This window comes from Cuculus canorus, chromosome 3 (genome assembly GCF_017976375.1).
Source record: "Cuculus canorus isolate bCucCan1 chromosome 3, bCucCan1.pri, whole genome shotgun sequence".
Classification (NCBI taxonomy): Eukaryota; Metazoa; Chordata; class Aves; order Cuculiformes; family Cuculidae; genus Cuculus; species Cuculus canorus.
Genome location: NC_071403.1, coordinates 34,927,382 through 34,951,407, shown reverse-complemented (window position 1 = coordinate 34,951,407; position 24,026 = coordinate 34,927,382). Strand labels below are relative to the sequence as shown.

At 38.4% G+C, this 24,026-nt stretch overlaps 1 protein-coding gene across 1 annotated transcript in view; it reads right to left on the bottom strand.

Annotated features, from left to right (window-relative positions):
• Positions 1-10,849, bottom strand: part of NT5DC1 (5'-nucleotidase domain containing 1) — a 140,935-nt gene extending 130,086 nt beyond the window's left edge. Inside the window, exons 1-6 of the mRNA XM_009562233.2 lie at positions 10,693-10,849; positions 8,628-8,719; positions 7,076-7,147; positions 5,455-5,561; positions 3,996-4,075; positions 422-503 (exon numbers count right to left, since the gene is read on the bottom strand). Of these exons, the coding sequence (XP_009560528.2) occupies positions 422-503; positions 3,996-4,075; positions 5,455-5,561; positions 7,076-7,147; positions 8,628-8,719; positions 10,693-10,785 (526 nt within the window). The 5' untranslated portion in view covers positions 10,786-10,849. The remainder of the gene's footprint in view (positions 1-421; positions 504-3,995; positions 4,076-5,454; positions 5,562-7,075; positions 7,148-8,627; positions 8,720-10,692) is intronic.
• Positions 10,850-24,026: the final 13,177 nt, after the last annotated feature.

Below are 24,026 nucleotides of genomic sequence, written 5' to 3'. Positions count from 1 at the left end.
CAATATTACATGAGGCACTCTATTCAAAACTAGAGTGCTAAAGAAAGTTATCAAATATTAGGAAGTGCTTTAAAATTTTTTCAATGCATTTCTGATTTTATTTATTATTGGAAGAACATAAGGAACAGGATCAAGGATACATTACTGTATAAATCATGGTAAGAAACCATTTTCCCTTTAAATTCAGTCAAGTAGCACATCACAAGTGTTATTAAAGACTCCAAAACAGTTTCAACTAAATGACATAGCAATGATAAAGATATTCTGTTCCATGATAAACATGTTTACTATACAACTATTTGTAAGCCTGAGAAGTAAAAGCTGTGTTGAGGGACTTGGAGCACACTTGCAAATTTATTTGCTCTGGCAAGTACACGTAATATTTTCAGCTATTGTAGTAAGTTTCAGCAAACCGACTTACCTTTAAAAGCTGTTATTTTATAATTATGCTGGATAGCAGCCACCATGTCCTTCCAGAAGTCATATTTTTTCTGAGCATCATGCTGTAAGTGTCAAAAGAAACCTAGTCATTATATCAAGTATCAGTTATTTTGAGCTTTCATACTAAAACAGTGACAGGAATGGCATTATTTGGAAACGATGCAAAAGTATTTGGATTAAAACAGTTTTAGACAGCATGATTCAGGACATCAGGATTCAGCAGTACCCAGTTCAGCTTTGGGTAACTCTATACAAGTTATCTCTCTACTTCAGAAGGTTACAGTGGGGGTGGGAGAGGAAGGGGAAAGGAGAAAAAGATTCATATTTGTAAGGAACATTGTAAGCTCCCTGTAAGCAACAGGGAGCGTTAGACAGAACAGCAACTTTCTGAATGAGCCATCCCACTGGCATCTAGGGAAAAGAAGTGCTTAGGGCTGCAGATAATGTACCTAATTAGCAGGTTAACATTATCTACAGTCCGACACTTGTTATCACCTTCCACCCCGAGAAGTGTCAAAACCTTTCACTGTAATTTAGAGGTAACACTCTTAAATCAACAACTCCACCCCAAACACCGTATAAAATATTCATCCAGAGCCAGGCTGAGTAGCATTGCACTGCATTGTACTCTGAAGACTGCCAAACCCCCACTCTGGCAGAAGGATGGAAGAAGGCTATCTGTGCTTATGAACAGTCTCTTGCCATTCCTACAAAGCTGCTCACGCACAGAATAACTCCAGCTGACCTCAACCACCCTTTCATCAAACAGAGCAATTATGCAGCCAATCAATATTACAGAGCAGAAGACTAGCTATGGAGCCTGTAAGAGGTTCTCAGAATTATAAGGTAATCCAGCAACAGCAAAGTAACCAGAATTTATTTGGTATACTTTGTATACAAAGGAAATTATCTTTGTTGTGTTGTCACAGGCTTTCCATACCTACATTAGGAAAAATTTCAAGGCGACTCCTTTAAGAGATTTCAAGGCCTTGCCAGCCTTGGTGTTCTAATCACCACCTGACACCTGAATAATGACCCATTTTGTATACATAGAGCATCTTCTAGAGAGGGAAGCATTCAGAAACTGACAAAAAAAAACCAAACAAACCCTTAACTTTGCCAAACAAAACCACTTAGTTTAGATGTGCTGAAGCAAACTGCTATTTCAGGCCTTATCTACCATGGAGGCTTCCAGAGGAATGGTCTGCCTTTAATTTCACAACCAGCAAGTCACACAAACAAGGCCTTTTATGCATGACTGACAAGGACTACAGTAGTCTGCTTATCATCCATGAGCTCTACAGGTTAAAATCAGGAAAGACAGAGAAAAGGTTTCACATCAGTTAGGCGCTAACCAAGGTCATTGTTCAAAGTTGAGTACAGAAGATGCTGGAGAGATCTGTCTAGTGGTGATGGCACTGGCCTAAACTAGGACTAACCTTGAGACAGACAGATTCAATTGTCCGCTGCCCTCATACTCCACGTGGCTGATATGCTCCTTAGTTTGGGGTTCTGGTTTTGTTTGTTTCTTTTAAAAAATTGTGTCATGAGCTAATAGTTCATCAGAGTGTTGTTTTGAAGACAGATGGATAGTAGTTTAAAAGTGGGCACCCCTCCTGCAAAACATTTGACCTCAGAAAAGACTAAAATGCCCGTCAAACTAATTCCTTGCAAATCTACAGCCACTGCCTATGAAACTTACAAGAAAACAAACTGATTCCCAGAAAGCATATAGAAAACTGTTTGCATGCCCATGCAGTCCACCATGACTTTGATGTGATTAGCAAGAGTGATTTTTTTAGCTGAACTATCAGATAAAGCAGTATTTTATCTAGCTTTTCAATGCAAAGATCCAACACACCAAGAAGCTCTTCAACTTTGGCTGAAAATATTAAGATTTCTGGCTCTGGACACAGGAAAAGCAGATTCATTTAAAATAGCGTAGAGCAGCCCAGCATCCAACTCATGTCTAAACCACTTTTGAATCCAAACCTAGCAGCTCTCCCATCTGTTTCCAGTAGAAAGTTTTCCTGATCCTAAAATGTTGTCTGGAAATAGTAGGAAAATAGTCCATATCAAATAGGAAGCCTCTACTCCCTTTTACAAATGCAGAAGGATACACGATTCTTTCTAGTGCCTAGGACACAGCATTCTGTGGGCATGAGCGCTGGAGAGACCTACCACCTCCTGCCTTGCATCTTTCTCACTTGGCTGATGCCAACCTTCCAGGGAATTACTGCGGCCCTCCCTGTTGAAACTGGGTCAACATCCAGTAAAATACTCAAGACTGCTAGCTGATAAAGAGGGTGCATGACCCACTTTTAGTAGCTCTCTGGAGAAATGTCTTTGGTTTAATTCCCTCCGACTGAAGACAGCACTGATCCAAAGTTGGCATTCCAGCCTATGAACTAGTAAGTGAATGTGTAAGCTTATTACACACATGCTATGACACGCTTTCTCTCTCAATAAGCAGGTGATTTGGGCTGAGTCTAAATTAAATATAAGATAAAGTAATAGGTGCTAAGTCTGAGACAAGTGTTCTAAGCAGTGAACAGCTTAAACAAAGGAGATTAATCAGGCACAAAATTAGGACTCTTACAATGCACCTGTCCTCAGTGCTTCCTGATAAGCTAGCTTTAGCTAAGTCTTCATGCAGCACTTGGACTCAGGCAGCAGTCTAGCAAGTATACTGTTCTGGAGCGGAGGCTAAAGCACAAAGTTAACTGATACCCAAAGGAATGTGAGATACCCATCTCACAGCTCTGAATTTCACTCTGCAGACAAAGTTTAGTATTGACAATTTTCAGTGCTGCAGCGCTTTGGTACTTTTAGCCAGAAGATTACATCTCTTTCAACTCCAATTTACTTACTGTATGAGTAGAGCTCCCTCCTACCCCTAGCTCCACAAAAGTTAAAGATTCAAGCTTTTGTTAATACAACCAAATCAATTAGCATCAAACTTCAAAAGGTAGGATTTAGGATATTCTATATATCTAAAAAGCATTGAAAAAGTTTCAAGCAATCGTATTTTCTGCTTTGAGAATTCAACATATTTTTTAGCAAAGAAAAAAAATTGGATAGTATTCTAGAGGCGTATTTACATCTGCGTATACAGATCAATACATTTATGAGAAAAACAAGTTTAGAAAATGATGGAATTAAGCTTTCAACTCATTAACACCATGCAAATTAGCAAATTGTGTTATTCAGAAGATTTACATTAGATTTAATTCAAGTATCATTAAGTATAATTAAAGGAGATTTTAAGAACTATATTTTGCATATCACAGACTAAACTTGAGAAAACAGCGCATTTCTGTTCGTAACCTAGTTATTTGTGCCCTCTGGTGGAAAAACATTTATTTTGAACATGCTATGTGGCTCACAATTACCTTTGGTAACAATTTTAATACACTAAGTCAGACATGAAATTCCAGAAAAGGAAAAAAAGCTAAATGACCTTGATGTTGTTCAATTTAAAAATGTATGCAAGAGTGTGGTGGGGGAAGAGGAAGTTAATGCAGTACTTAAGTTTCAAACAATCCAGTTCTTACCTGATCTAAGCTGTCCACAACCCTTGCACACAAGAGAGCTCCTGGCAGGTCAAAATAATTATCATACAAATAGTATTTAGCTGGAAAAAAATAATAAAAAATTGCTACTATTTTCTTTGTCTGTATTGTATGCTTTAATCACAAATTAAAAAATACATTTAAATAATAATATAAGCTCCTATTTGGATTTTACTGGTAATAAAATTTATCTGATTCCCAGAGTTTGTTAGCCTTTATTCCAACTTCTGATTCTCTTAATTGGTAACTGGAAGTTGTTTGTCTATATCAAAGCAGTGAGATTTTAAAAATACATTTTAAGATTCTAAAAGGTATGGTGGAAAAGATGGGGGAGAACCATGAGTTTTAAAAGCTGGGACAGTATCATTCAACTCTTCCAAGACATCCACTTCCCTAGCAGTGGAAACACAAAGAAAGGGTTTAAGAAGTTGTTTCAGAAACATTTTAACACATAGGCTTGTCCTTTCCACACACATGCTGCAGTCAGTGCTTTAGCCCAAGGGGAAGTATGCCCACATTATTATGTGAGCCCCCAAAGCAGAACTAAATCAGGAGGATTCAAATGTCCCCCCAGACTGAGATGATGTTCAACAACTCTTTCCTAGGAGTGAAATGACCTAAACAGCGATTTTTTTTTTTTTTAATTCATTTTGTCTGTGCTGTCTCTTAGGTATACTAAAGCACGTCAGCAAAACAGGGATTAATATTCACGAGAGAGACCAAGTGCACTTTTCAGTGAATAAGGCCCATTTGCTGTATGACCAATGGAAATGTCTCTCTTCCATCCTTTTGCAGATTACCTACCTTCAGTTTAGTATAAGCATCACAAATTCATGTCAGCAAATTCTCAAGGAAAATATCTCCACTACACAGCACAACGCAACTTAACTGAGCACTTTATGTGTATTACTCAAAATTGCCAAGATCAAAGTAAAATGGAGAGGAAGCACAGAGCAAGAATGCAAACCTAGCCACAGTGTCTTCAAAGTCACTCCTGTCTTAAAAACAAGAAACTTCAGTTGCAGGAGAATAAGTTGTTTCCAGACCCGCTCGGCTCTTTGCACCTGTAGCTAGGCCTCCAGTAACAGTAGTGATGGTGATGAGACAACAATTAAGAAAAAAATAAGATTTACCAAATATGTCCTAAATGAAATAGGGTGATAATCTCTGACTACTTCATCAAGGAACACTATACTATGGTCACCTCTACAAACAAAACAACCCTATGTCAGCTCACTTGTCTCATCATTGGTGACCTAAATTTGAGTTCTAGAATTAGAAATTTAAAACACAAAAAAACAACTGTCCCCTTAAAACACTAATCTATTCCAGTAATTCTCAGCTTAAATATTTTTAAATATATGTGGTAAAAACTAACAGTATCAGGCACTGAAGGGGCCAGAGCAATTTCAAGGAAGAGGACATGCTAAGGTATAGCTACCTGAGCGGGAAATCATTCCACTGACTGTATTAAAATGCTTCCACTCCCTCCTTCCATATGCCTCCAGGATCTCTTCAGGTGTCATGCTCTTTGTACCATGGCTTGCCCTGTTTGACGCATTAAGTTATTTACATTAAACAAAAAAGAAAAAGAAAAAGGTTGAAAACAGCCAAACCACTCCTTGTGCACAGTAACACATTGCAATGAATAGTGAGGTGGATGCATGTTGATCAGAAGTAACTCTATTTATAACTCAGAAGTTTCCCAGTGCCTAAGCTTTTATCATATACATTACAGCCCTCGACAAAAGCCCGACTACACAGAGGTTTGGTTGGCTCGGGGCATGGCTACTGTGCCTCACCTGCTAACACAATCACTCTGTATTGCTCGAATGTTCTCAATTGTGTGAGGACACTCGCTATACTTGAGCTATCAATATACACTGCACAATAAAACACAGTGCAGAAAGCCTATACATCATGCTGAAGCCTGGCAACATTCACAGAATGCAGGGCAGAACTATGGAAAAGTGCTAGTTTGAGCCCTGTGAGCAGCTGTGTAACACAGTACACACTGGCCTTTTTAGGAATTAAAAATCAACTAGCTTGACCGTCAAATCATGTTCCCAAAGAATGCACAGATTCCAGTTTTGAAGCAAATGCAGGCAATGCTAGGAGAAGTAATCCTGTATCACTCTTCCTTTTACTGTGATACATCTTCCAGTCTTGACTTCTGCATTTAATTCTGCAAAATTCATAGTACTAAATGGATTTTGAGATACATTGCAGAGACTCACAGATATTTTTCCATTTTTTCAATGAGATCTGATTTTCCCTAGCATCCTCAATCTCCTTCTCCCACATGCTATGAAAAAAAAAAAAAGTAGAGTCTATCTTGAGTAGTAAATTAAACAGATTTTCATTTTTGGAAAAAAATTAAGGGGAAAATGAGACTGAGATTGACGTACTTCATATACATGTACTTTTCAGATTCGTGATTCAAAATAGCAGTCTTCTATATTAAAAAAAATAGGAGTGAAAGAGGAACTAGGGATGTACTAAAACGATAGCTGAAGGCAAAATACAGCTGTTGAGAGGGGAAAAAAAGAGAATTTTGAAAGTGAATACCTCAGTTTGTGTTTCATTTACCTCAAGCTATTTAAATTATATGCTGGAAGCCCGCAGAATGTTGAATGCATATGGTAGAAAGATAATGGTGCTTCCGTCATTAGCATTAGTCATTAGCACTGACTCTGACTCATGTTACTCACAATTCAAAGAAAGACCTTACCTTCGTTCTCAGCAGAATTGGACAAAGAATAGATTGGTACCTACTGAAAAAGTGAATTTACTTTCACAACCAGTATGCCCCAAGAGTCTTAGATTTTTGTTAAAAATTAGATATCCTTTACACTGCTAACATGGAAATACTACTGCTACGTAACATTAAGAGAAACCGAGTGCCACATAACTACACAGTATTTAAACTTTAACATCTAATAAAAAACATAAATGTATGTTGAAATTAGTACTTCAAACGTAACAAAACTGAGAGATGGCTTTCAGAAAGATGACAAAATTTTGGTGTTTGTTTAACAATATAAATTTACTGTCAATATTACCTTAAAACTGTTCCATCTTCTGCTAGTTTCAGAAAATTTCCTTCTTCGATGTCCAACACCAAACCTTTACAGCTAAGAATATTTTAAAGAAGAAACGAACAATTAATGCTTTCAGAGGAATGCCTTGTTAAATATCAAAATAGCGAAATGCAACTGTAGACGCTATACAATGATGCTACACAAAAGCAGCAAAATCACAACTCTTCAAATACTTCCACGTTTGAATAATGCTATATATATGCAAATACATATGACTACAATGAGGACTGGATTTCACTTACATAGCAAATTCCTACTAAATAAATCCAGTTCCATTGTTCCGTGACTGTTCATATAGACAAGGTTGGAGGATTAAGGTCCAAACACATACAATTAAGAAATGTAATATTTAAGCCGCTTCTATTAAATATACTTTTTCTTGGTGGCAACTCCCCTACTTATTATTACTAGACTGATAACAAATTATTAAGTGAGAGAGGGGTAGAACACGGTTCTAAATCAGGCAACTGAGTATCTAAGGAGCACGTGAGGGAGAAGCACTGCCATGCTAGCCAGTGCTAACAAGGTTAAGAGTTCACAGCATAGGACAGAAATAAAACAAGAGTTCCTAACTCTCCTGGTGCATCCATACCTTGCAGATAACTGAGTCTACACTCACTTAGGCTGTTTGAAAAATTAATTCAGAGTTCAATGGCTAGAATAATGAATAAACAAGACTACAAAAGTAACGCCACCTTCGTCCTCTGTTATAAGGTACCCAAAGGAAAGAAGACACATCACAAAGGCAGCAAGCAGAACCCAGCCTTTCACAAGTGACACATGGCTACCAGCAGTGCGGGCTTGCAGGACCATGTCAATGGATCCCCAGATCCACTAAGGGACCTAGGCACCTAGATCTTAACAAAGATTTCACACTTCAGAGTCCTCAGAATATAAGAAATCTATTCTAAAAATTAGTGATAACCTGGCCTTCAAACCTCAACACTCCTGGCCTATTTAATAAAGTTGGAAGATCAACAATTCACGTTTAAGCTCCTGCTCTGAGACCATCAAGACTCAGAGCAGCAACTTGCATTTAATCTTTCTGCATCACAGCTTTGTGCCTGATGTGCAACCCAAAGGCTAACTCCTGGTACGTCACCCTTCCTCGATTCCTCAGAAGACTGTTGGGATTATTATGCCTTACACAAACACATCTGTGGAAAAAAAGTGACTAAATTCTGATGGTTACTAGATTTACCAGTAGAATTGCATGTAGAAGACAAAGACGACATATAAAATAAGACTAAATAAAAGTAAAAACCTTGTGTCTAGACAGCTAGAAGCACAAAGCAAGCCTGGATACTCAGTTCCCTCAAAATACCGCATTAGAAGTATCTCATGACAAAAAGTTGTTCAATCAGGTATTTAAAACTGTAATTTTGGATTTATCTATTGGGCTTGACAATCATAACACAACCGCTTATTAAGAAAAGCTGTTCCCCAAGCTTTGTAAAAGTTACAGCATAAAGGAAGTTCGGAAGACAGTTTCTGTTATTTTCAACATACTCACCAGAAGTCTAAGCTGTCTGGAGCTAGAGTAAGCAAGTCTTCGTCATAACCCTTCTCTGCTACCAGATACTGGGCAAAGCTATCATATATTAGCTACAAATGAAGAGAAAAAATTGCATTAATCGCATTGATTAAGTGAGACCAAAGACATTGCTTCCCAGGAAAGTTGCAAAATGCAAGCGTTAATGACTCCTAAGCAAAATCAATCTAGGAACTAGGAGTCCTGCCCCACTACCTCCACTGCTTGGAAACAGTGCCAGAAGCTATTTCTGTCATAGGTGGAAAATGGCTCAAGATGCTCACACAACAGTTCTGGTGTGTTGCATCCAGCATAACCAAGGTTATGTCATTCTATCTCATTGCCTCTGTGCTTCAAGACTACTGGGAAACCAAGAGCTTAAGACTAGTTACTACCTTCCCCTCACCAGACTTTCTTTTTTATTATTATTATTTTGGTTAGGTTTTTTCCTTTTTAATTTTAAATGTCAGTTACCAAGACCTCAACAAGCGGCTTCCAAACAATACTTCAAAAGCATCTGAAGAAAAATATTTTGAAGGAAATATACAACGCCTAAGTAAATTGTTACTGTTTGTAAGTTTAGAAAGAACACTGTTAACGCCTAGTACAACAGTCAGCAATTTATCAATGTAAAGTGCAAAGTTGCACAAGATGGTCTACTTAGATGCTATCAGATCCTTAAAGGCCATACAAAGATAGTAATTGCTCCCTTTTTTGTCGTGGTTCTTTCATTAAAAGCTACTCATGGGCCTTTTTTTCTTGCTAATCAAAGCTGCTCTTGAAATGAATATGAATAATGCCTAAGAAAAACTAATATGAAGGCCAACAGAGAAAAAGTAAGAACTAACTGCATCTTGAACTCTGCTTGTCAGCATTTTTAAGGCATTTTGATTTCCAATAGATAAGGAGGCATGCAATGGGCATGTTTCAGTCTGTCTCTGTGCTGTGAGAACATGACAAGTGAACTAGGGTTAGGAAATACATTTGCTTTCTTCTGTTTGGTGGTTTTGGTTTTTTTAGTTAACAGTGGTCTAACATCTGCCTCCAACAAACAAAATACTTACCAGGAAGAATGTGCTTGTGCAAGATGTAATGTGTGTGGCACAACAGAAGGAGTATTGAAGGAAAGTCTAGAGCTCTATAGTTCCCAGTGGGAACATAGTAAGAGTATATATATTTTAAAACTTGCTACTATTGAGCCCTCTTTTGTAAGAAGGATGCCATTCTACAGAAAACCACTCACAACTGAAGAAAGCAGTGTAATTTGTCAAAACAGGATCACACCAATTTCTAAATGGTACATCTTGTAAACATTGGTTTCTATAGCAAATTCTTAAGTACCTTGGATTTAACATGGGAGTCTCAGGCAGCACAAAATGTACTGTAGGTGAATGGAGACAAATAAAAGGAGGGGAGAGGGACACCATGAGCATCCATAACATAAGATAGCCACAAAATCCTGGCATCAACGAAGAAGGATGAGACAGCGAAACACTATCAGGGAGTTTAAGATGTGCCGGTTGGAGAAAAAAAAAAAGAAGCGCCAAGGGCGGGAAGGCACTGCACATGTGCACATGACAGCAGCTCCTTTCCATAAGGGACAACAAGGTTAAGTCACAGAATCATAGAATAGTTTGGGTTGGAAGGGACCTCAAAGACCACCCAGTTCCAACCCCCTGCGGTGGGCAAGGACACCCCCCACTGGATCGGGGACGCTGATCAGAGATGCTGAGGACCCTTAACCACGGCGTTTTATTCTAAGCACTCAAAGTTTGCCAGGGCTGCCCTGCCCCGAGCGTTGCGGACTCCGCCCGCAGCATCCCTGGATCTGGCGGATGGGGGAATGCGGGAAAGCCCTCGGGAAGCACCATTTTCAAGGCAGAGGACGCGTCTGTCCCCTTTGCTCGCGCAGAGGCCTGCGAGGAAGCGGCCGGCGAGACAGGCACTCGGGTTCCTCTTGTCTTTTTCGGTTTCCCTGGAGGTAACCGAGCCCTCAAGCCCGCCGTCCCGCTCCCGGCGCTCTCCCCCGTGCCGGGGCCGCGCTCACCCGTGCGCTCTGCGGGAGGTGGTACCGGCACAGCGTGTGGTCCAGGTCGAAGCCCATCACGTCGCAGTCACTCAGGGAGAAATAGCGCTGCATCGCCGAGCCGCCGCCACCACCGCGGGGAGGCGGGCGGAGGAGGAGGAGGAGGAGGAAGGGGAGGAAGGGCAGCGGGTGGGGCTTCGCTGCGGGGTGGGACCGCGGTGTCCCCGCCCTCCCCCCGCCCCGCCGGGGCCGCTCTCACCTGCGGGAGCGCATCCCGCCCCGAGTTATAGAATCAGCGGGTTGGGAAAGACCTCTTGGATCATCGAGTCCAACCATTCCTCTCTGCCATTAAACCATGCCCCTGAGCACCTCGTCTACCCGTCTTTTAAATACCTCCAGGGATGGTGACTCCACCCCCTCCCTGGGCAGCCTCTGCCAGTGCCCAATGACGCTTTCTGTGAGAATTTTTTTCCTGATATCCAGTCTGAACCTCCCCTGGTGCAGCTTGAGGCCATTCCCCCTTGTCCTGTCCCCTGTCACTCGGGAGAAGGGCCGCCCGAGCCGCCCCGGAGCTCCAGGGAAAACCTTGGCAAAGAAACCCCCGGCAAGAGAAGCGAGGCGTGGCGAGGCGAGCGCGGGGCAGCCGCCCGGGGGCGTGTCTGAGCGCTCGCATTTAAAAACAATGCGTTCCCGCCCAGGCGTTCCGCGCGTGGGAGGTTCCGCGCGTGGGAATTTCCACGCGTGGGAGTTTCTGTGCTTGGGAAAACGCTCCTGCTGGGTCCGGCCCTCGGTGCTGTTCATCGAGGGAGTTCCTCGCAAATGTTGCTCATCTGAGGGTGCTTTGCTGAGACCTGGGGAACACCTGAGAGGGGAAAATGGCAGTGGGTATAGACTGGAGAGGGGCAGATTTAGACTAGACCTAAGGAGGAATTTCTTCACTATGAGTGTTATGAATACTCAATCAATCGTAATTTCTGCAAAAGATTGCTTTATTATATTTATATGGGAAAGCATTAGAAGCAAACAGCGCTGGGTGCGCTGGGGAGTCTCCACTCCACCAACAACGCACACTTAAGTCCGAGTTCTCAGTTCCTTTTATATTATTCTGCAGGTCGATATTGTCCATGTGGCGATCTCCTTTTCATTTTCCTTATCTTCACTTCTGTACTTTGAAATCGGTTTCTTGCACGAGGTGTCTTTCAGGTCGTTATCAAGTTAATCCGCAGACTCCTGCTATTGTTCCATGCCTCCCTAGAGGGTCCTTACTCAGGTTCCGAATCATTCCAGCAGGCCTTTTTCCCTATAGTCTGTAGTGCTAATTTGCAGGTCGTGCACCAACAGGCATTACATTGTGTTTTCTGGCACGGATTACATCTATATTCTTCACATGAGGGTGGTGAGGCAGTAGCACAGGTTGCCCAGAGAAGCGGTGGCTGCCCCATCCCTGGAGGTGTTCAAGGCCAGGTTGGATGGGTCTTTCAGCAACCTGATCTAACTGGACGTGTCCCTGCCCATGGCAGGGGGGTTGGAACTGGATGGGCTTTGAGGTCCCTTCCAATCCAAACTATTCTATGATTCTGTGATTCTAAAAAAGAAGCGAGCCCTGCTTATTGTGAGGGCAACGCGTCAGTGCCACACCGCGAGGGAGAGAATCTCCTTACCTAAACAGAAATGCTACTGCATTACCGATGTCCCTCTGGGGCACAAGCAACGCTGTACATACATAGATGGCTGTTAAACCTCCCCAAACCCTGTAGGTAATTTAACTACTTTTTAATTTCTTCACAGCTTTGATAATCAATAAAAGAATAATGTTGAGAACAATACAGCCTGCCTCCAGATAACATAATCAAACGGATGTTCTAATAATTACCTGCCCAGAAAGTATCACCACAGTCCAATTACAAAGAAAGTACTATCTGAAAGGAAATATAGTGCTTGAAGAAAAGTAAACAGATGAGAGCTGCATTGACTTAATTCTGTTCTCTGTGGTTCTAGGTAAGGCCAGACTCAGGATGCTTAAATAGCTGGGCTTGACAGTTTTGTTTGCAGGTCCTCCTTGTTCCTCTCTGCAAGTCTTTTCTCTCTGTAGACCAATATCGTCATCAAAAATTTGTTTTGATTCACAAAAGATGAAAAAGTCTCATTCAATTCCTCTGCAAATAAATAGATATATATTTAATTTTTGTATGGCTAAAAAGTGTCTGAATCAAGGGCAATTGTTATGAGACATTTAATGCGAGTCATCTTTTCCGGCGCTGCTTTACTGCGAACAGCTGTAAGTGTTGTGCTGTGCAGGTGGGAAAGTTGGGGTGCATAACCATAGCAGCAGCGCACAGCAGCAGGTTTGGTTATAGGAAAATAATTATGTTTTGATTATATCAAATTATATTTTGATTTTTGCAGAATGGCTCAATGATGATTTGGTATTCCAGAGTGGAAATGCTTTTGGAAATACACTCACATAGTTGAATGAGATACAATGCATTTATAAATTAAAATTCAGTTTGCTATGCTTAGGTAGACAGAGATGAGAGAAATTTAAATAATATGACCTGTTACATATGTTTAAAAATTCTACAGAGAAGTTCAGTATGAGATTAGAAAATTAGTTAGACAGGAAAATACATTGAAATTAGGAATAAAATTCACTTATATTAATAGTAAGACAGGATGAGCACTTAAGGTGTCAGAACAAGAAAGAAATGGATTGCATAATTTTACCTCAGACCATTGTAAAACAGCTTCTTTCAAAGGCTCGCAGTATCTCCCACACTTATTAATATACTTTCTAATGCTGTTTTGTGTGTATGTATATGCACACCATATATATAGTATACCCCATACATTACACATATATACATACCATAAGTTACAAACACATAATGATATATATGTATGTTTTAGATATACAACGTCCAACACAAAACAAATGAGACTAAGCTTATAGCTCAGGAACCAAGAGTGGGAGGAGAGACACAAAGAAAATGTTATAGACCATGTTCTAACCTGTCACAGTGAGACAAGGCTCAACTCAACTGCTTCACTCATTGCAAGTAGATACGTGTACAAATATAGACATTTTCTTACCCTTGATTGGAAAATGTTCAGGTGCAAGACTGAACAGCGAGTTAACATTGAGACAACGTGCCAGCCCACAACGTTTTGTCTGTGAAGCAGCTTTTAGCTAGTAACAACATCACTGTGCTGGAGCACCCACCCTATTCACCAGACCTGGCTCCCTGCAATTTCTGCCTCTCCCAAAGATCAAGTAGCTGCTCAAAGGAAACTAGTTTTTGTTGACAGAAGATGTGAAAGCAAAACCAATGGAGATCTTCAGCAGCCTTTTAGAAAATGATCTGTAGAATTGCTTTGAATATTTGCAGTATTGTATGCCACTGTTTGTCAACTCAGAAGGGAGCTATTTTGATGGTGATCATAGCTGATTTTCATAATTTGTTAAATAAAAAGACTTACAGACAGTCATTTTTTTTTGTGTTGGGCCTTGTATATTATATGCACATGCATACGCACGTATTTATGTATTTTCTAAATTCACAAGTGTGAAACTTCAGCATAAAGAAAGAGATTAATCGAGGAACTCACACAGAACAGGGATCACAGCTATAAAGATGAGGCAGCAGCCTCTGAGCATAAGACATTTTATCTCCTCAAAGCTGCTCAATTTAGGAAACACAGAGGAAATTCCTGCCCCAAAGAAGTCAAGGACCACAATTTCAGTTGATTTCAGTAGGTCCAAGAGTTCCCCATGGCTTCTATTTAACTTAAAGTATTTCTGGCTTAAAGTAAGTATCTTAAAGTATGTCTGACTTGCAGATTATATTGGTACATCTCTCTTATTCCAGAAAGACTTTTTTTCCCCACAAGGATTCCTGCAGCTTCCAAAATTGTGTTTAGAATGGCATTTTACATTTATATATTTCTTTGCTACATCTGTAAAACATTTTATATGAAAACTTACTGCAAAAGCAACCTGACACACTTCTAGACAGATACGAAAATCATAGATTCATTGATAGAATCATAGGATGGTTTGGCTTTGAGACTTTTGCGGAACACCTAGTTCCAACCGTTCGGTCACTGTATCTGCTGTTAGCTGAATGTAATCTCAAACATTGATTGTGAGTGCTACACAACTATATTGGTAGTAATAAATTCTGTCTTAGAATTAACAACACAAAAGTACTAATTGGTGTGAGGAACAATACTCACAAATGAAGAGATTCAGCAAGTTAAATTTCAGGTGCATGAAGCTGAAGATTGAATTATGACAACAACATAGAAGATATTAATGAAGATAATTGGTTTTCAGTTCTGGGAAAAAAGAAGATAAATGAGAGAAGATCACCTTCATATTCAGTATTCATAGCACAAACCTGATAACAGGGAAGTTTCCACAGCTTAATGTCAGCACACAACCCCCAAAATTTATTTCTTTTATCTTGAAACTGTTGCTTTTTCTCTCAGTTTCTTCTTTTCAAATGAATCCTTTAAACACACTGACAACCCACTTTAGGGCCTTTCTCAGAAAAAGCTGCCTTTAATAGAAATTCCCCCCAGTAACAACTGAGGACCTTAATGTGTTAACAGCACCTTTTCGGATTACTTTTTCAGCTATGTCTTTGAAGTTTGTTGAAGTTTGATGGTACCATGAGTTACTCAGAGATGTCCACATCACTGAGCCTGACCTTTTGGGCTATCAGGTCCTGATAAAATTTTCGCTTAATTTATGTGTCACAGTAATTACTTTTATACTGCAGATATATTTATATTCTAAATATGTGTTGATAATCCCCTGGGAAAAATTGTAAGCAGGGGAAACTTCTAATGGGTCACACTGAAAGTGACAATTGCTGATGGTGTCGCTCTCCTCCTGATACCTCAATCGAGCAGGCAGGACAGAGCAGTGGGTGCTGCCTGCACTTGATGCCTTCCTGTTTAGCAGCCTGCAGCAAACATGTGAAGTGCCAGATCTGACACATCAAAGCATTTTATAGACATAGAAAGCTGTGTTTTGTTTCTCATCATGCCCCATGTCTGCTTTCCATGTGGAAGAGGCTGCTACCGCCAGGTAGTTTTAGAGCGCAGGTGTGTATTAACATGCCCTGGGGTGTGAAAGAAACATAACAGAATCAGGTAACATATATAAAAGCACGAAAACCATGTCAACATACCTCAGATAAATCTTAGCTGTCACACAGAAGCTGCAAGCCTCTGAGCAAGACAGATACTCCAGCTCCTCCATTTCTTTGTCCTTAAGAGGGCAGCATTACGATACAGTGGAGGATCCTTCCGAGTTAACTTTGAATCAACAGCACCTCAATCTATTCTGTTTTCCTCAAACTTCGCTTTTATTTTCCTGAGGCTGTGTAAGTTGACTTTGTCAGCTGTGTGTTTTCCTGGCTGTGCAGTTGTAGACAATTGCTTATTTAGGCAAAGGCTGTAAGAGTTTAATTAGAAAAAGGATGAGATCCCTCATATTCTACAGAAAAGTATGCAATACTGATATGATACACTTTTGTTCCTGAACTATCAGAGGAATAAACTAAGAATATACAGGAACAGGCCTGTAGTTGATACTTTAATAGACATAGATCTAGCAACACTAATTCATTTCAAGGGTATCTTGGTTCTCTGTTAGAGAATGACTGTGGTGAAACTTTATTTGCTCCAGTCACTTGCACATATTTCTTTAGTAGACATTTAAAAGTTCAGCAAAATACTACATAATTTTCAAAAGTGACACAAGGGGTGCCTTGTTACTAGGTAGGGAAGCCAGAGAACATACATAGAGAACACACTTAGCTATTGACCAAGATTTAAGATTTGATTAAATTCTAGCAATTTCAGCAGTTTTACTGTTTATTGGGTTGTCTAGTAGCCTTTTATATGACACAAAATATGGAGACATTAGCTTTTTCAGTAGAATCCTGTACATACAATTTATAGCATCCTGCTGGGAGTAGGACATCTGATGATAGCTGGCACCTCAGTACTATATTAATTACATTCTCTGAGTGAAAATGAGCCTTATGCTACTAGAGAGACAAGATTCCCAAAACTAAACTCGAGAATTCACTGAAGGGTTAAACAGACAGTAGTCCACCAGGAGCTCAAAATCTCTCAAAAGTCTGCTTGTTGACCTTATCTCTTCTCTGAGATCTTGTAACCTAACTCAGGCTATTCCCACAGAATATGAAACAAGGAAATGAAAATCAATGATTTTGTCAGTGATTCATAGCTGATACTGACTGCCGGACCCTTAGTGAGTATGTATTTTAAAACTCTGAGTAGTTGTCTAAAGGCACTTTGAAAGATTTTTCTTTTTGAGCTGGATGGATGATACATTTAGTCAAAAGAAATGGTACTGGAAATACAGACTTTTTGAGAAGCTATACTTCCAAAGCAGACCTGTATATGTTTTATAGTGAGAGGTCTGTACAGCTGCTGTGATCTATGGGACACTGCTTTATGCCTTCTGTCCTTATTTCCCATTAATTCATGGTGTATTCATGTGCGGATAGCTTAATCACTTATTGCTACAATTTCTTCATGACTAAAATTGGAATGTGCTTCATTCAGACATTCTGAGTATTTCTGAATCATTCAAGTAGGTTACAGGCCTGCATTGCAAGCCATTCACTTGCTAGTGAATGCATGAAAGACAAATCTGATACATTGCAATATGCGGTCCGCGCAAAAGAACAGAGCTATTGAACAGCCAGTGGGAAATGCCACAACTATGAATCTATGGACTTGAAGATAACAGAACTGGCAAAGGCTTAAAGACAATTATCTTCTTGCTCTGGGGTAGGATCAATTTAACTATAAACATCCCTAATAGTCGATTGTCAAACTTCTTAAAAAGGACCAAAGAACCCCTGAGGCAATTTCTTCCAAAATGTTTAACAGTCTTTACATACAGAATACTCTGAGCTTTCTCTGTGCACCTCCGCCTCATGTCAAAACAAAGTCTCTGTTGCTCTAATGCATCCTTTTTTCTTACATCTTGTCCTGTTTCTAGCAGATGTGAGAACGATGTCATTGTACATCAGTCTTCTATTTCAAGGCTGTTACTGTGTGTTTTCCCACACTCTTTTTGTCTTGTTCTTTAAAGTCCTTCCTTAAATGCTGTAGAGTTTTGAGCCTGCTTAGCTTTCATTCGTAACCTGACCTTCATTCATTACAAAATGGGTCCGTACCTTTTTTTCCCCTGGAATACAGGATCAGCACCTGGACACATTGTTTCAGTTTTGGCCTTACTAGAGCTGAGAACAGAAATAATGAATGCACAATAATATAACAAAACAATCTGTGCTTTCATACAAGTTACTTAATTCGTTATCATCATCACCATTTAGGGTTTTCAAGATCATATCCTATCCTATCCTATCACTGTGATAAGTAGAGAGATAATTTTTTTTATTACAATAAGCTGTCTTAAGTGTGATTGATCTTCTGTTTAAGAAACTTTTTATTTTGTGTGTGTGTGTTCATTACTGAGTATAGTGGACACAAAGTAATTTTCCTTGGAGCAACAATAATAAAAAGCTAATATTAATGCTTATAAATCTCAAATATAAGAGCTAATTTTGAACATAAATTGTATTTGGTACTTACTGTTCTGCTTCTGCCTCTAGAGGGTGCCTAGTAATGATCTGATGAAAGCACAAAAAAGTATGTTGGATTTTGATAAGCAGGAAGTGATCTAGAAAAATATATTCTAAAACTCTAAGTACTAAGCCTCAGGAAGATTCTGTCATGCTGATGTAACTTTTTAAAGATCTGTACCCTGTTTCTATGTAAATCTGTGAAGAAAGTCAGAGCCACTTCTTCTAGTTTTAGGAAAATAGTATGTTCATGCTAACCTACGTTGTTGTGTGGAACCTCATGCTGTTCTCAGGGAGAGGAGGAATTCCAATAAGGTTTAAAGTTTAAAGATGGAGAGATAGAAATTTGGGAAAATTTTGTCAGAAAAGGAGAGTAAATTATTTTGTCTACAACAATAGAAATCTGTATCAAAAATGCCCACTGAATGTATCACTAAGGGTGCTTAATTCTTAACCCCTTTCCTTAAGCTTATAAAGATCACATCTTGCATGCTGGGTAATGTTCTTTGTACAGCTTCTCACTGCATTCCTTTGAAAGACAGATATAGCAGAAAGAAAAGAGGAGATAGGAAGCTCTATCAAAAAGAAATGAGGAAAGAGAAGAATATAAAAATGAAAGAAAAGGAAGAAGAGTAAGTATACATATTTGCAGGGCAAATTGGATCAGTTTCATTTGTAAAACTTTGTCTTTTGAACACACAGGAAACAAGTCAGACTGATGCTGAAACACAGTCAATAAATCATTTCACATACTCCGTCTTTACCTTTAAATAAAGATTATTCTAAACATAAGTCAAAAATGGATAAAAAATAATACGTGAACTAAGGGTAAAAAAGAAATCCTGCTCTCAGTTAACCCAATGAGTATATTGTCACTGACTTCAGAGTATGAAAAACATGACTTTAAGACCTATTATACTGGATCAAATATAGAAATGAGTCACCTAAATATTGATATTTGTTGATCCTTAGATAATATCTGTGCTTTTGAAGATAGGTGGGTAAGGTTACCATTTTTAAATCAGTTGTGCCCTCAGCCATGGCTACACTATGGTGTCTAAGATTGTTTCCAGAGTGTAACACATGCCCTGTCTGCTGCTTCCCAACATAATTTTGAAGTAAACCCCGGGATTATACTTTCCATGTCCACCTATCTTTTCCTTTTCATATGGAAAGGAAGTAAGTGCGCATCCTGAGATTGCCGTGGGGCACTTCCAATCACCTTTCTTTGGTTCACACAGACAATGTCTTCCATGTCAGGTAATGTTCTTTGTACAGCAACTCACTGCAAAACTGTGAAAAACAGATAAAGCAGAAAGAAAACAGGAGGTAGGAAACTCTATCGAAAGTATGCAAGGAGAGATGAAGCCCTGGTCTAGGAGGTGGATGGACAGTGCACAGGGTTTGTACAATCACAGGAGTTGATTATAAATCCAGCCCTTGTCCTACACAGAGATTTTAGCTGTACGAAATCCTAGTGTGTGCACAATTTACAGTAATGGGAAGAAATTTGTATAAATATGGTTTATCTAGCAGGAAGAATAAAAGTAAAATGATGTGGGGAGGGAGGTGCTGATCTCTCCTCCCTGGTATCCAATGACAAGACACTTGAGAATGTTTCAAAGATGTGCCAGAGGATGTTTAGACTGGACATTAAGAAGCGTTTCTTTACCGAGAGGGTGGTCAAACACTGGTACAAGGCTTCCTAGGGAGGTGGTTGATGCCCCAACCTTGTCAGTATTCAAGAGACATTTGGACAATGCCCTTAGTAACATACTTTAAGTTTTGGTCAGACCCAAAGTGGTCAGGCTGCTGGACTACATGATTGTTGTAGATCCCTTCCAATGGAAATTATTCTATTCTACTTTACTCTGTTTAAAAAATAATAACTTGTGATTTTCTACTCTTTTTTGTTTGTAATATTTCATTAATTTAAGGAAATTAAAAATATGTGTTCCTTTATACAGCATATCAATATATTCTAGTAATAAGTTTTAGCTCTTTGAAATGCTGCCTTTCCCATATGCACAGGTCAAGAGAAAGTGATGATTTTATTTTTGGGAAAATAGCCTTACTTTGATTCACAGGTGTAATGAGTAGAGTACTTTGATATACTATTCCTTTCCATCCATATCTCTTTGGACTTCTCTGTTTCTCTGGATGCAATTCCCGTTTCTGAAGATAAAGATGGTAAATCATGTTTATAATCATCCATGGCATAGCACGCAGACTTTGATAGAGTTAGGTGAGAAATTATCTTTACCCATCATCAAAACTTCATAAATATATATACACTTTCTAAATTTGAAAACTATCCACACCAGGGTCAGTTTGGAATACATTTTCTTAAAAGAGTGGCAAAGTCACGTTTGCTGATAATTGTCATCCACTCACCGTATTTTTTCCAACCCAGATATAGATTCTATTAGAAGTATTTTTCATGCCTTAGAGAGCTATAGCATAATTTTATTCAGAAAGGCTGCTTCATAGAAAGCAAATTATCTTGCAATTTTTAACAGTGTGTGCTGTATATCATTTAGAATAATGTACGATAAAAAGAAAAATAATGGCTGAGGTCTGGTCCCATTTCAGAAAATGGCAAAACTTGCATTATATTTAAGCAGAGTGAGATCTGATTGTTTGAACAAATGGAGAAAGTCTCTATTTTGTCACTCCTTGACAGATCCTTATTCCTCTGTGTTCATTTCGTGTCAGACGTAGCCTGTTTTAGGTCCAAATTCAGCTAATAAATAAGGAACCCTCATAACCGAAGCGCTTGAAAATGTACTTTTAATGCTTTCTAAAGCAGAGATGGATTACTGGATTAGCCTTATGAAAATAAATAGCCAGAATTTTCTCATTACAAGTGCAAAAGATTTAAAGTTGGAAAATGCCGAATCAAATATAACTTTACGTCTTTGTGGATTTACGGTTGAAGATAATATACAAAATCAGGAGTATGATTAATCAATGAGAGTAAACAGTTTTGTCAATAGCGAAATTATGCACATAATTTATTTTTATTGAAAAGAATGGCAATTTGCAAATTACAGAAACAAAATGGAAGTGCTGATTAAAAGGATTCTAAAAAAGCTACAAAGTGGTGGTAATATCATCCATTCTAATGTGCAAATGGAAAGAAATATAGCTGAAAAGATAGCTGTAAAAAGAAATCACTGTGCTTTATTTCAATTTGTCACATTAACCACTCCCACAACTAAATGTTTAATGGTTTAAATTATTTTTGAAGCAGACATTCAGAGCAGTATATATTTGATTTTCTTCTAATTTCTTTAAAGAACATATTATTTGAATATTTTACTTTGCTGGAACATTCAACTTGCATTAACATTATGCGTTAAGAATTTTTTCTAAGCATGGCATATTGTGTCAAATATTTAAATTAGCATATAATAATGCAGCAGTACAGTGACTTGAAAAGGTTTATATGGTATAGAAAGTGATGATACAGGTGGTAGTTCATACATTATTTAATTCTGATTCTTGTATTTTATATCTTAGTATCTTGTTTTCCCACATGGATTTTTTTTCCTCTTTACAAAATATGAAAAAATTACAGAGGAAAGTGCTTGGTTATGTTGTGATCTCATCTCATTCTTGAGAAAAAATATTCTCATTTTCAAGTTCCACTTTGAACTGACTCAGATTTTTTAACAAAATTGTTGGTGGATATTGCCTTGGAATATTCTTTTTTTCTCCAGCAGATTACCACTCTGACTGTAATTCTTCTCCACATGGCATAGGGGAATTGTTTCAAACATCATGCATCATCAGTACCAAAGCCTAATGCTCAGTAATGTTCATCCCCTGTCTCTAAAATATGGAACTACACATTTATGAGGTGGAGGAGGGTTCATTTATTCGACAACTCTAAGGTTTTATGTCATTATACCAATTCCTCCATACAGAGCATATACAAATCAATAAAGACAGGAAATATCTATAATGAAGACTCATACAAAGTTGTTTTTGAAAGCATGGAATGCAAATAAAAATTCTTTCAAAATGAGTGTTTTGAAATATTATGTATTCAAACCTTATCTATAGTTATTTAACGTGACTCAGTCTGAGACCTTAATTCATGCAAAGCAATACCTTGTTCCAAGAGCATTTCAATTAATATAAGTGTTGCAGATCAAGTTTGCACTAGGCTTACTAAAACACATCATATTAACACATTATTTTTCTGTCCATTCAGGCAACTAAGAGAAATATGTTTCATCACCATGTTTAAACATGATTGTTTTGTAGAATAAGCAAGGCATAAAGAATATTGACTTTAAGTTAATTAGAATTTGATTTAATGGATTTAGAGGACTGTAAATTAATTCTTTAAGTAGGGGTAAGGCTCCTTGCAAGAGTCTTACTTATACAGGATTTTGTAAGCAGCATACAGAATATAAACCACAACTTCAGATATCTGTCATCCCCAAACCTATAGCACCAATATGGAGTTGTTTTCTTTATGGAACAAGGAAATCTACTTTAAAAACAATGAGAAATTATGTAGTTTAAAGGTAGAAAGTACTAGTTGATTTAATAGATTTGTTTCCTTTTTTTAAATCTTAAGTTTATATGATCCTGTCACATGCAGACTGTAAATGATCCGTCTTTGTTTTAAGGTGTTGCATATTTCAAGAAACTACTTGCAATATTAATGATTTTTTTAAAAAATAATATAGGAACCAGAATGCTAAATTTCAGTTTCCATGCTGTAAATGTGCCATTCTAGTCATAATAAATTCGTCTTTCTTGATAGCTATTGCTGGCTGTAAGCATGAGGTGAGACTCTTGCATCAAAGTGTTTTTGCTAATAAAATTCATCAATGTATCCAATTAAATCTTTCACAGTCACTTTACATCCAGTAGCTTATTTATTTGGACAATTTCTGGTTTGACACTCAGCCTCCAAAACAAAGTAAGTAAAGATGCCAAAGGCCAGTAAGCAGCAAAGATATGTTTGGCCTCCTTTTGCAGAAATAAAATATGTACTGATGCAAGGCAAAATAACTAAACTAAACCCAGGAACAGGTACTGCAAAGATTATCCTGTTGAATTACATGTAATAACAGTGCAGAGGATTTGGGCAATGGTTTATATTAAAAGCCCCTGAATATATGTGGTTATCTTCATTCATTTCAAACTGTAAGCATGAAAATTAGGATTATGGGATTTATCAGATTTTATTTTTTTCAGTAAAAGTGGAAAGAACGTTTTCATTACATCTTCATTTATTTTCTTGACTGTGATAAAATAATATAGTCTCTAAAACATAAAGAATACTGTTTTATTTTCAGAAATGCAGAGAATCTTCAATAAGGCCACCAGGACGGGAACTGTGGCCACCACAGCTCAGCCACAGTCCTATACCACACAGCCTTGGGGATCTGCTCTGCAGTTCTCGGCAACCCTACTTCTCTCTCTTTTTGAAGAGAGTTTTGAATCTGGCTAATGAATCTCATGGCTGTTTGTTAAAATCTACTTGTTTCAGAAATAGTACTTATCCTGAAGAGTTGGTCGGGAGGAAAGTAATCTTTTATAGGTATTGACCACTGCCAGCAAAAATCTTTCTGGTCTTGTAAAGTCAAGCAGGGGCATAAATTGGGAGAGAAGATTGATTTAATGCCTGGGTTTATTTGAGATAAGATATTTATATACACAAATGTTTGTGAGCCTCAGCCCCATTCTATCTATGGTTATAAA